Source organism: Chenopodium album, chromosome 24, assembly GCF_948465745.1.
Source record: "Chenopodium album chromosome 24, dcCheAlbu1.1, whole genome shotgun sequence".
Lineage (NCBI taxonomy): Eukaryota > Viridiplantae > Streptophyta > Magnoliopsida > Caryophyllales > Amaranthaceae > Chenopodium > Chenopodium album.
In genome coordinates, this window is record NC_137857.1 from 34752449 (window position 1) to 34765424 (window position 12976).

General features: G+C 34.0%; 1 protein-coding gene and 1 pseudogene across 1 annotated transcript; both read right to left on the reverse strand.

The window, feature by feature from the left end:
* Positions 1 to 210: 210 nt before the first annotated feature.
* LOC145610922 (cysteine-rich receptor-like protein kinase 10) lies at positions 211 to 7744 on the reverse strand. Its single transcript, XM_081666183.1, has 7 exons — positions 6862 to 7744; positions 2250 to 2408; positions 2017 to 2132; positions 1716 to 1926; positions 1385 to 1622; positions 747 to 894; positions 211 to 634 (listed from the first exon to the last, which is right to left on the reverse strand). The coding sequence occupies exons 1-7, from the start codon at positions 7742 to 7744 to the stop codon at positions 266 to 268; spliced, it is 2124 nt and encodes a 707-aa protein (XP_081522309.1). The 3' UTR covers positions 211 to 265.
* Positions 7745 to 9126: 1382 nt separating this feature from the next.
* Positions 9127 to 12976, reverse strand: part of LOC145610923 (cysteine-rich receptor-like protein kinase 25) — a 28816-nt pseudogene continuing 24966 nt past the window's right edge.

A 12976-nucleotide genomic window follows, 5' to 3' on the forward strand; every position in this document is an offset into this window, starting at 1 on the left:
ATTCTTTTATTGCCCTTAAAAGTGTTCTTTTCCCTAACAAGCTCAAACCACAATTATACATGAGATACTCTGTGCATTTGGAATAAATAAAATTTTTAATATAATAATCTCAAGAAACCATTAACAACATCAAAACCTTTAATACATCATCGTTCATAAAATACACTACGTTATAATTAGTAGAGTAATAATTAAATCTTTTGTCTTTGAGCATTATTTTAAACAAGACTCCAACTCTTTGTTTATAACATTTTAATTTGCTCCATTAATGAGCTGACAATTCAATCCCAGAGAATGAATGAATTGATTTGCTTGCAGATTTATCAGATTGTTGCCCACTGGTTCGGGAGCTCGATCCCGATTTAATAGAACTATCACTCAGCTCTCTGATTCCTGAATTTGGTCCCTTTCGAACACTACTACTCGTGAATGATGCTGGTTGTTGCGGCATTGGAAGATCAGATTTTCTGTTAAGATAAGACACTATAGATAACATAGAAGGTCTTTCGTCTACATCTCGTTGAACACACAACAAGCCGAGGTGCAAACATCGAATGACTTCACTGCTTGAATAATTTCCTAGAGAAGCATCTACAGCTTCCAACGGCGTACCTTTTTTCCAGTGCCTCCAAACCTGTTATATATGTACATTCACATGCATGTTGCAATTATTTCAGGCCTTTTGATTTTTTTAAAACATCAACAATTACAGTAATAGTAAGAAAAGTATAATTAACTAAGCTCACATATGTAAGGAGATTTTCTGCAGGCGTTGTTTGGCGATTACTGATTTTCTTGCCACTAACGATCTCCAAAACCAAGACACCAAAACTGTATACATCCGACTTGGTGGAGATTTCGCCGTAATCACAGTATTCTGGAGCCATGTATCCTCTGCAAGACATTACAATATCAATGGATCAAAGCCTACACTAAGTCTACCCTTCAAAAAAAAAAAGCCTACACTAAGTCTAGGAAATGAAAACTTATAACATTTATGCTACTTAATAGATGGTTATTCTCAAGTCATGTTTTGTTTTTTGATGTAAAACATTTTCAATGAAAAATATATCTTCATGACAAACATATTTTATAGATAGGAAAATCATAATTGCAAATTAGTTTTCCTTTATTTGGTTATTTACAAGAAACGTTTTGGAGAAATTAAAAAAATATGAGTGAAAATGTAAGGATAGATGAGAGGAAAGTGTAAAGGAGGTAAAGAAGAGGAAGGAAAATGTGGTTTGTCTTCCTTTTAAAAGGAAACTGTTTTCACCATTAGAAAAATTATTTCCCACTCCACAAATCATACTAAGGAAAATATTATAATTTTTCATGATAATATTTTACATCAAAGCAAATGAGGCATAAGTCGAAAACTTACAATGTTCCAGCTACTCTGCTTGTGTGATCGTAATCTTGATTCACTGCAATGTTTCTTGCTAAGCCAAAGTCTGAGATTTTTGGATTCATATCAGCATCTAATAATATGTTACTTGCTTTTAGATCACGATGAACAATTTTAAGCCGAGAATCTTCATGGAGATAGAGTATTCCACGAGCAATGCCATGTATAATTCTATAGCGTGCAGACCAATCTAGTAGCCCTTGTCTTTCAGGATCTATACATGTATACGATGAGTTCATTTATTCATCAATAAAATAGTATATTAAAATTGATAAAATTGACATAGAGCTCTTTAAACTAGTAGTACCAAATAAAATTACGTCAAGGCTCGTGTTGCGGACAAATTCATAGACAAGCAGATTTTCATTAGCTGTTAAACAGAATCCAAGTAGCTGAACAAGATTTTTGTGTTGTAGCTGTGCAACAAACTCGGCCTCATTCTTAAATTGCTCTTCCCCTAGATGGGAACCTTTAGATAACCTCTTGACTGCTACTTCTAGTCCATTTGGTAGGGTTCCCTGCTTCAAAATATTTATGATCAAAAAGCAATCATCACAAATATTACATGTTTGTTTAATTTTCATGGAATTTGCATGATAATACTATACCTTGTAAACAATGCCAAAACCTCCTTCACCTAGCTTGTTAACGTCAGAAAAATTATTGGTTGCAAATTTGAGTGTTGCAAAATCATATTGCAAAGACTCTGCGTTCATGGAATTATCTTCACCAAGTTTTGCATCACAATGGCAGAAAGGATCATATTATAATTCTTGTATGATATAATCTGAAGCAAAATTAAAAGATGTCCTTAATCTTAAAAGCAAATATTTCTTCTTACCATTATTGAAATTTGGAGCATGACGTCTCTGGCTATTATTTGTGATGCTTTCGGCATCATTATTCTTCTTTCTTTTCTTACACCGAAGACAAATAAGTACAGTAACTAGAATGACCAAGATCAGCACTAGAATGCCAAGAGTAACAATAATCGATCGACCTGTGTACGAGAAAAGGTTTTGCATAAATTAAAGGAAAAATTGTTAGAAATTACCTTTTATAACACTTTTTTTTTTTGAAAAAAACAAAAAAAATTTCTTCTAAAACACACCGAAAACCTTTTTCTTTTTTGGGTTGTTGCAAAGTAACATCTTAACTCGGCTTTCAGGTAGTGATTGACTTGGTTTTTAGGCATATCATTGACCTCTCATGTGGTCTGATAAAACCCCCCCTTTCTTATTTTTTAACTTTCTCACCCCTATGTTCTTCCAATAAAGTCTCAATTACTTTCCATTTCAGAAGGAAACTCCATTGTTTAACTCGAATTGCTGCAATTATCCTACTTTGTGGAAGGTCAGTTGTTTTAATTAATGAAATTGCTTGTTAACTTTGTTGGGTTTTCAAACTTTCATATATTAGGGTTTGTAATTGGAAATTAGGTTTACTATTTTGGGATTGATATATGCCCACCAATTGGGGCGAAACCGGCCAGGAATAAAAATCTACGAGGGCCAAGAAACGATAAAGTTATCCAAAAAAAAACAAAAATAAAAAAATGCTCAAATGGGGAATCGAACCTAAGACCTCTCCCTCACCGACAGACCATAAAAACCTCCAACAAACCAATTGGGCTATCACTAACATCATGATATGTAAGACAAATATTAGCTATTTATTAGTTATTTTAGTGGGTCAGACTATATATTACACATATCACCATTTGGGCCGTGGGGGGCTAGGCCTCCACTAGCCCCCTAGCTCCGCCCCTGCCCACCAATGTGTTTAGGATGGAATTAGCAGTAATTTTGAGGGGCCAAAAGTGCTATTATGTGCTTGCTTTATTGGGTTTCAATGGAGGAAAAGGGTGAGGAGGTGGGGTGGGGTTTTTAAATGGATGGGGGTGAATTAACTGGTGGAAGCGGTGAGGTGGTGTTGGTGAGGGTGGTAGCTAGTTAATTGGTGGTAACGGTGAGGTAGTGTTGGTGGAGGTGGCAGTGAGGTGCTGGTGGCGATGAGGTGGTGTTGGTGAGGGAAAAACGGAAAAAAAAAAAAGTGGTGGGAAGTGTGAAATGTGTTTGAGGAGAGAGAAAACAGATTTTTTTTTTTTTTTTTTTTTTTTTTTTTTTTTTTTTTTTTTTTTTATTATAGAGTGAAAGATACATGAAAGAGGAAGATGGTAGGATTTGTTAAAAAAAAAGAAATAGATGAGAGGAGGTGTATGTCTGATACATGAAATTACAAAAATGATGAAATTACAAAAATAGATCATATTTAATCAACAACCCTAATTTGTTCTTATATATAAGAGAGTTCTTTTCCACTATACGTGGAATTAATCCCACATTCCAGAGATTTTACTCACATTTCTCTAGTTATTATGATTACTTGTTTCTTTAATTTTTATTTTTTTTAAACCTTAGGATGTGTACAAGTAGTCAAATATAAATTTGGCTATATGGATCTCATTTGTTTTTTATTACATCAATTGTATGATTGTAATTATATGTAACACATTTAATTTTAATCAGCCCTAAAGACTTTTTTCAAGATCTGCCATTGAAAATAATCATTAGCTTCCATTTAAAAAAAAGAAAAAAAAAATGAAAACTATACGTCTTGCATTCCACATTTCCACAACGTTGGTTATATTATATGGTGTTTATACGAGATTATTAAGTAGGAAAAAAAAGTAAAAAGTGGATAAGAAAAAATGATAAAATTTCACAATTCAACCTGGTTATTAGGTAGAGTACTTGAGTAGCTCAATGACAATAAGTTGAGGGCTAAGTTTAGGGTCCTTAATGGATAAAACCTTTAATGAGAAGCAATTAGTATAATATGCACCATGGTGCACCTGAAAATAGGTGCACCACGTTTATACTTTTGAACATTTAATAAAAACAATTTAATATTTTACAAAAAAAATGAACATTTAGTAAAAAATATGAACACGTCACAAAAATAGAACATATATATGCAATTTTTATGTTCATATTTTTTAAAGAAATGTTCATTTTGTATACAATAAAATGTTCAGCTTATATTACAAAATGAAAAAATTGACGAGAATAATCCCAACTTTGCTCAATTCGCTCAAAATAATCCCAACTTTCAATTATTTTTTAATAATCCGAACTTAAATATCAATTCGCTTTCAATGGTCCCAAGTGACCTTTAACCTGTTCAACAGGTAATTTTTTATTTAAAAATAAAATTAATGTGCATGTGTCATTATTTGATTGGTCAAAATAAGTTTATTTTCTAACTTAGTTGCTAATTAAATCTTAACTTTCTTAAGTAATATTATTAACTACCAATTAAAAAAAAATAAAAACCAGCACCAGCGGCTAGCACCAGCCACCTCCCCGACCCCCACCCACCGCCCAGACCAGGCAAGTCGTCACCACACCGCTCCCAGACCCATTCCCCTGCCTCGCCCCCGCCGTCGCCCTTCCCCTTGAACCACCATAGGCTCACCACGAAACCCCTTCCCTCCCTTCAAAATCCTTAAAAAAATCCTTCCCCACCGCTAAAACTGCCCATCGCCCCTCCCCTAACACTTCGAAACCCCTTTTCACTATGTTTCCGAGGATAGGCAAGGTGGAAATTAGGGGTTTTTTGCGGCCAAGGAGGTTTTTCTCAAGGATTTCGGGGGTTAGGGGGATTTCAAGGATTCAGGGTTTTGGGGTGGCGGACGACGACCATGAGTAAGGAAGGGCGGTGACATTGCTGGCTGGTGCGAGGTGGTGGCTTTGGCCGTTGGTGATGCGGCGGGAGTATGGTGCCGGTGAGTAGATGGAGCTGTTGTGAGGTGGTGGTGGTCTTTAATTAATTAAGTGAATTTTATTTTATTTTATAATTTTGGTGACATTTCTTTTTTTTTTTTTGACCAATTACGTCTTTACACGTGTCAACTAACTTGTCATAACAAGTTAACAGGTTAGGACCACTGAAAGCAAGCTGATATTAAAGTTCGGATTATTAAAAAATAATCAAAAATTGGGATTATTTTGGGCGAATGAGACAAATTTGGTATTATTAGTGTCAATTTTTCCTTACAAAATTGAATTATTACGTGTCAGACTAAACTTCTTTCAAAATTAGTCTGACTCGTAATAATTCAGAATTTGCGATTGTTCATATTTTTTTTACTAATTGTTCAAAATTTGTTATAGTTCATATTTTTTTTACTAAATGTTCAAAAGTATTTGCATGGTGCATTATGATTTTTTAGATTTTTTTACTAAATGTTCAAAATTAGCAATGTTCAAAATTTTTTTTTTTTTTTACTAATTGTTCAAAATTTGCGATTGTTGATATTTTTTACAAAATGTTCAAAAGTATAGACGTGATGCATTGCAATTGTTCAGATTTTTTAACTAAATGTTCAAAATTTGCGATGTTCATATGTTTTTACTACATGTTCAAAATTTCCAATTGTTCAGATTTTTTACTAATTGTTCAAAAGTATAGGCGTGGTGCACCTATTTTTAAGTGTGCCATGGTGCATCTTAAAATTTGTGAATGAGAAGGACCCTTATTGGGCCAAAATAAATTTGCAATTTGATAGATAACATTAATAATATTACATAAACATATTCATATATACTAAACTAGATGTAAGTCCGTGATGTGATGTACAATTTTTTTTTTAACATGATTTTTTTTTTATTTACAAAGTCTGATCGAGAAACCCTATAACACTAAACGAAGAAATCTTGATAATTAAATATAACATTAAATATTCATAACGTGTACTCGATGAAAAATATAATGAATGACCTTCCTCAAATCTAACATATCTTTTTTTATTTAAAAAATTTCACATATATGTTAGTCTCATGGATCAGTGATTGTGTCAGTCGTTGAGTCACATACTTTAATCCGCCCTCCTGCAAAATTTTGGTGATCAGACACTTGAGATAATACAAGGTACATTTAATTGTGTGGAATTAACGTTATATGGGTTTATCTAGGCTTAAAAAAATGTTGAATTTAATGTGGTGATAAACTTTTATCATGAATAATAATTGATAAAACAATTTTTTTTTCTTTTTTAAATATGTACACACACACATACATATATGGTCAGGGGTTATTAGGTTGGTCAGGAACAACTAGGTCAATTAGGGGTTACGTGTTAGTTGGCCACATCGTGTGGCCAACCACACACAGAATATATTGTTTAAATAATTTAATATCTAAAGTAATTTTTAGCTCTTGGAGCACCCGACAACCAACTCGCATGAACCTTGACCTGACCCGCCACTAAGACGATAACCAGGTTTAGTCAAAATAGATAAAGTATAAAGGCATGCATTACGTCAGAAAATGAAAATATTTGCTTGAAAGTAAGTAGGTAAATATTTTAGTAATGAATGGGGTTAGTTGTGTTAGAATTAAATATATTAATGAAAATATATTATAAAAAGAAAACGCGTTAAATTCCGTACCCTTATTAGGAGGAGGCGGCGTTGTCCTTGGCGGTGGCAACAATGACGCAGCAGGTGGTGGTGCGGCCATTTCCTTATAAAATATGTAGTTCTCATACCGTGTATTGCAGCTAGGATTCAACGTTCGACAACCCTTGCTCCCATCACAAAAAGTGGCCATCTCAGCAACCATAATGCTAAGACACCTTTGACAGTCCACTGCAGGAAGGTCAGGCGTGCATTGAGCCATAGTATATAAACTCATGAAACTATTAAAAGGAACTACTTTCGTTATGTAGTATTTTTTGTCTCCTTCCCCCAACAACCTAGGATTATCCTCGTATTGACCTAGTTTAGACACTAAATCATTCATAGTCTCACCCGCCAATTTCATGAACCCGTTAACATCACTAGTCAGTGATGACACGTTGACCCTGTTCTTCCGAGGTAATTTTGTAACCTCATCCACTTTACCAAGAAAAGATATGTTGGAGTATCGAACCATGCATTTATCATACCAAATTACTGCACTTTTGGCATCCGGACAGTCGGGCTGAATTTTATCAGTTGCATTAGACACGCAGTCTTTACAATCATCAGACGTAGAATCACCCCTGCATAGGAATAGGACATAGATTTTCTCCAAATCGTTTGCAGCCGAGACTGTCAAATTTGTGGCAAAGTATCCATTATTGATGCTTTGACCTGCAAGTTCTGGCAGCGTAGATAACAACCTGTTGAGGCTGCTCGTATACGAGGATTTGAGGGGAATGAGGGTGAGATCGACATCATAGCATTTAGATGCAACAAACTGTATTTCGCTAATGACAAGCCTTGAACAAATGACAAGAAAAACAAGAGCTAGATAGAGATTTAGCTTTGAAAGATTAATGGCTATTGTCATTTTGTTTAATTAGCGTTGCACAAAAATAATATGAATTTATCTCGAGATATTTTAATTATATCGTGAGAATAAAGGTGAATGTACTGAAGGTAACATGACAAACAAATCAAGAAATAATTACTACTTTGGTCCCTATAGTTGACCAATGACCAATACTTTCCAAGTCTTTGTTTTTATCTCTGGTGCCTAGGAAACTACCAGGAAACAAACACGGGTCCTATTATAATCTATAATTTACCTCAATCCAATTACTTACACCAAACGCCTAGACTTAGTAAGAGTTTTGGGTTTAATTTGACAAGTTTGTTTGACTATGCTTCAAAAATTAATTAATTAATTGCTATTTTAGTGCTTAAATAATAATTAGTAATGTTGGTGGATTTGTTACTTGACTAAGTCAGTAGATAGTTGTGTTAGTGAAGTTAAGAGTGGATCATGTTTATCCACTTAAATAATTAGTTTCTTATTTCTAGTTAAGTAGTTTCTCTTTGTAAAGGCTATATATATTGGCCTAATTTTCTATTTGACTATGAATGCAATCAGTAGATAAGTGATTGAAACCTCCACCAAAAAAAAAAAAAAAAAAAAAAAAAAAAAAAAAAAAAAAATAACCCCAATTCATCCGAGTGAAACATAGTGAGGGAGTGACTAAATTATGGCCAACAATGGTGTATAAATATACTCTGTATTGTATTAGTCGTTTTGGTTTGACCAGCACAAGATTTTATAAAAATAGTTTTCTTTTTCACATTTTATTGTATGAAAGTTGGTAATGTGTTATTTGATTTTTAATCACAATTACATGGAAGGGGGGTCATCATTCCTCTATGAAAGGTATAAGCAAGTCGTGTTGGAATCCTTTAATTGTTATTTTATAAATTATAGAGTAGAAAGTAAAATGTTTCCGAAGTAAATAATTAAGTTTAATTAAAAATAGTGGATCATTCCTTTTAAAAAACTTTTGTGAAATTTTTTTATATAAGTATACCCGGATATTTTCTACTCATCTAATACTTTTGTGGTCATTTTGAAACCTTAATTAAAATGAGAATAAAGAAAAAATATGCAAAAACCGATATTGGGTCCATGTACACCCGAGTACATATAAAAGGTTTTAGAATTTTTGCAACTACTCCCTACGTTCGTAAATATATAATTTTCCTTATTTTTCCGTTGTTCCTGCAATAATTGACACATTATTAAAAATATCAAAGATCCACTAATATTTAATTGTTATTCTATCTTACAAAATGACCCACCACTCTTAAGGTTCATTCAAAATATATAATTCTCAGTGTTTAAGAACCTAGTTCTTTGTCCATTCAAAAAAAAAAAAAAAGAAAGAATCTAGTTCTTTGTTTTTCACTTTTTAATTTGTCCCATTAATAAGCTGAAAATTCAATTCCAGAACATGAATGAACTGATCTACTTGTAGATGGATCAGATTGTTGATGCCCACTGGTCCGGGAGCTTGATCCAGATCTAGTAGATCTATCAGTCAGCTCTCTGGTTCCCAAGTTAGATCCCTTTAGAACACTAGTCATGACTAATGCTGGTTGTTGAGGCCTTGGAAGATCAGAGCTACTGTTAAGAGAATAGACTATAGATAACATCGAAGGTCTCTCCTCTACATCTTGAACACACAACAATCCAAGGTGCAAACATCGAATGACTTCACTGCTGGAATACGAATCTCCTAAAGAAGAATCTACAACTTCCAACGGCGTACCTTCTTTCCAGTGCCTCCAAACCTGCTTATATACATTGCATGAGGCCTTTTGAAAACGTTTACAATTAGATTAATAATTTAAAACTGTAGAAAAGTAAAATTTATTGGTTATTCTCACATATATTAGGAGATTTTCAGCAAGCATTGTTTGGCGACTATTGATTTTCTTCCCACTTACGATCTCTAATACCAATACACCAAAGCTGTACACATCCAACTTGGTGGATATTTCGCCAAATTCAATGTATTCTGGAGCCATGTAACCTCTGCAAATCATCACAATATCAATTGCTCGAAGCTTAGACAACTAAGCGTACGAAACAAAAACTTACAATGTTCATGGCTTCATGCTACATTGCATAAAAGTTTATACTTAGGCCATGTTCTTTTTACGTTAAAAATATAATATTAAGTAAAAATAATTTCAGTTCAATAATAATAAGTTCAGTTTTAGTAAAAAAAAATTCTTTCAGTTCAGCAAATAATTTCAGTAAAAATAATTTCATTTCAGCTAAAATAAGGTGAAGAGAACGGGGTCTAAGTCTCTAGGAATGAAACTAAAACTTACAATGTTCCAGCTAGTCTGCTTGTCTGATCCTGTTCTTGATTCACCGCAAAGTTTCTTGCTAAGCCAAAGTCAGAGATTTTTGGATTCATATCAGCGTCCAACAATATATTACTGGCTTTTAGATCACGATGTACAATCTTAAGCCGAGAATCTTCATGAAGATAGAGTAATCCACGAGCAATGCCGTGTATAATTCTATAACGTGCACACCAATCTAGTAGCCCTTGTGTTTCAGGATCTGTGCATACAATAATTTGATTTATTCATGCATTATAATGTAAATTTATGCTATAATTTATAAACATGATAGGGAGCGTTATCTAATTAAGCGTTACCAAATAAAATAACATCAAGGCTGTTGTTGCGGACAAATTCATAGACAAGCAGCTTTTCGTTAGCTGCTAGACAGAATCCGAGTAGCTGAACAAGATTTTTGTGTTGTAGCTTGGCAACAAACACCACCTCATTCTTAAATTGCTCTTCGCCTTGATGAGAACCTATTGATAGCCTCTTGACTGCTACTTCTCGTCCATTTTGTAGTGTTCCCTGATTCAATATATTAATGATTTCCATTTAATCATCACAATATTCACAAATAGTACATGTTTGGTTAAATTTCTTTGAGTCTAATCTTACTATACCTTGTAAACAATGCCAAATCCACCTTCGCCTAGCTTGTTAACGTCAGAAAAATTGTTGGTTGCAAATTTGAGTGTTTCAAAATCATATTGCAGAGACTCTGCGGTCATGAAACTATCTTGACCAACTATTGTGTCACAAGGGCAACAATGATCATATTACAATATGATAATTTGAAACATAATCGAAAGATGTCTTTAAACTTAACAACAAATAAGTACTGTACTTCTCTTAACCATTATTGAAATTTGGAGCATGACTTCTCCGGCTATTACTTCTGATGCTTTCGGCATTATTATTCTCCTTTCTTTTCTTACACCGAAGACAAATCAGTACAATGACTAGAACGACCAAGATCACCACTAGAGCGCCAAGAGTAACATCTACAGTTATCGTTTGATTTGTCTGGTTTTTTCCTGCAGGGGATCAGAGAAGGCTTTGCATAAATTAAAGCTACTTAACAATTTACTTGTATATACTTCCTCCATTTTCTTTTAGATGCAACACACTATTTAGCGCGGTAATAAAGAAAGGTGGGGTTTCATGATACAATATAAAATAGGATGAGTGGTTGTTAGGAGTATAATTTAGTGGACCATGTACTTTGAATAAGAGACATAGTATAGTTTTTCCTTAAAGTAACTTTTATTTTATAATGTGTTGCAAGTATTGTGACATTTTCTTTTTATGGAAGTGTTGCAAGTAAAAGAAAACAGAGGAAGTAATATCTACTTAACGATTTATTGGTAATGAAAAGTTCAAGTAATGACTTGACACATATAAACCGTCATTAGTATTATGAACATAATTAATAAATTAAAATCTTATGCTACATAAGAGCTTATCAGCTTATCTCATTCTTGTTTAACATTATTGGTAAGATCCCATATAATATTAATGTACATGCTCTAATAATACGCAAAATTCCAGTTTATCTTTATGATTCGTCTAAGGCGTTAATCTAGGGTTATTTCCGACATTTTGCGTACATTACTGAAGGGTAACATTGGATTTTCCCCGTGATTGCGAAGCAGTGACATGTCGACCACTCCACGTGCACAATGACATGGATTACACGGATCGTTGTGCTACCGTTTATCTACCGCTCCAACTACATTTACCGTATGTAACGTCGTCACTTAGTGTTAGGGTTTGTTCCGTCATCCCAAACACAGAGGATTTTTGCATCCTGCATCCCATTCTACAGAGCAAAGTTACTATCCCGCATCCTTCCCTCCTACTATCTCGAATTATCCTCCAACCGACAATCGCACTACAGTGCTCATATCTCTCATTGCATTGGGAAAACGCTGCCGGACCTGTTCCACGAAGCCCGAAATCGTATCTGGATCCAACTCAAAAAACTGCAATTGTATTCATATGCGAAGAGGCTGGTCTACGGTTGGGGGAGACATCGAACATCAATTGCCTTGCTGATACGTCCGAAGACGACAGCGATTATATAAGTTAATTTTGCCCTTAGTGTAAATTTGAAGCTTGTGGAATGTGATAATTGTTGGTAATTTTTATTCTTGATGTCGAATTCAGTAGAATATGAATGCAACTGGTAATTGAAGTATGTTACTTGGAGCCTCATATTTTGTAATCGGAGTAATGCAATGTTAATTTCACTGTAGCAATGCTTTTAACATGTTATTTGCTTATTGGTAATGTTAATTACAATTCATATTGATATTTGGAGTATGAAAACGCGAATTTCCGAACAAGTATTTCGTAAATTGCATAATTCCTACTTCTAAGTTTGTTTACAAGTACAAGGACATCAACAAATGAATAACTAAATATGCATATCTGAACTGTCAGGTACCACCTAATTCTACTGCGAAAACTGTTGAAATTTATCCGGAATTGTTCAAGGTAACACTAACTAATGCTTATATATAAATCTTGAATGAAAATTGATCAAGTTAATACGAAATTTATAGGGTGCTATGTTACATACAGAATAATTCTTTAAGTCTTGGTGGACATGTGAAAGCTAAAAGGCTAGTGATTCGGGAATATTCTAAATCAATTCGTCGGGTAAGTCATACATACTTATATAACTAATCTACATTAGCCATTGCTATGTATTATGTATGTGTACATATACTACTAGTTCTGCCTAAAAGGAATAACTGTGGGTGAACATTATGTCCAGCCTCCCAATATGAACTGCCGGGTAGAGTCATTTGGAAGAATATGTCAAAAATTCGATGAGAGGAAGACAAGATGGGTTGGTGAGATGGGTTTTGGGGGATTGCTTCATTTTGCTAAGGGTATGTATTTACCACGA

Coding starts and splice junctions, on each gene's coding strand:
- LOC145610922 (XM_081666183.1), bottom strand. CDS start 7,744: ATGACAATAGCCATTAATCTTTCAAAGCTAAATCTCTATCTAGCTCTT. Junction 2,409..6,861: donor GCCGCCTCCTCCTAATAAGG/GTACGGAATTTA, acceptor TCTCGTACACAG/GTCGATCGATTATTGTTACT. Junction 635..746: donor CAGAAAATCTCCTTACATAT/GTGAGCTTAGTT, acceptor CATATATAACAG/GTTTGGAGGCACTGGAAAAA.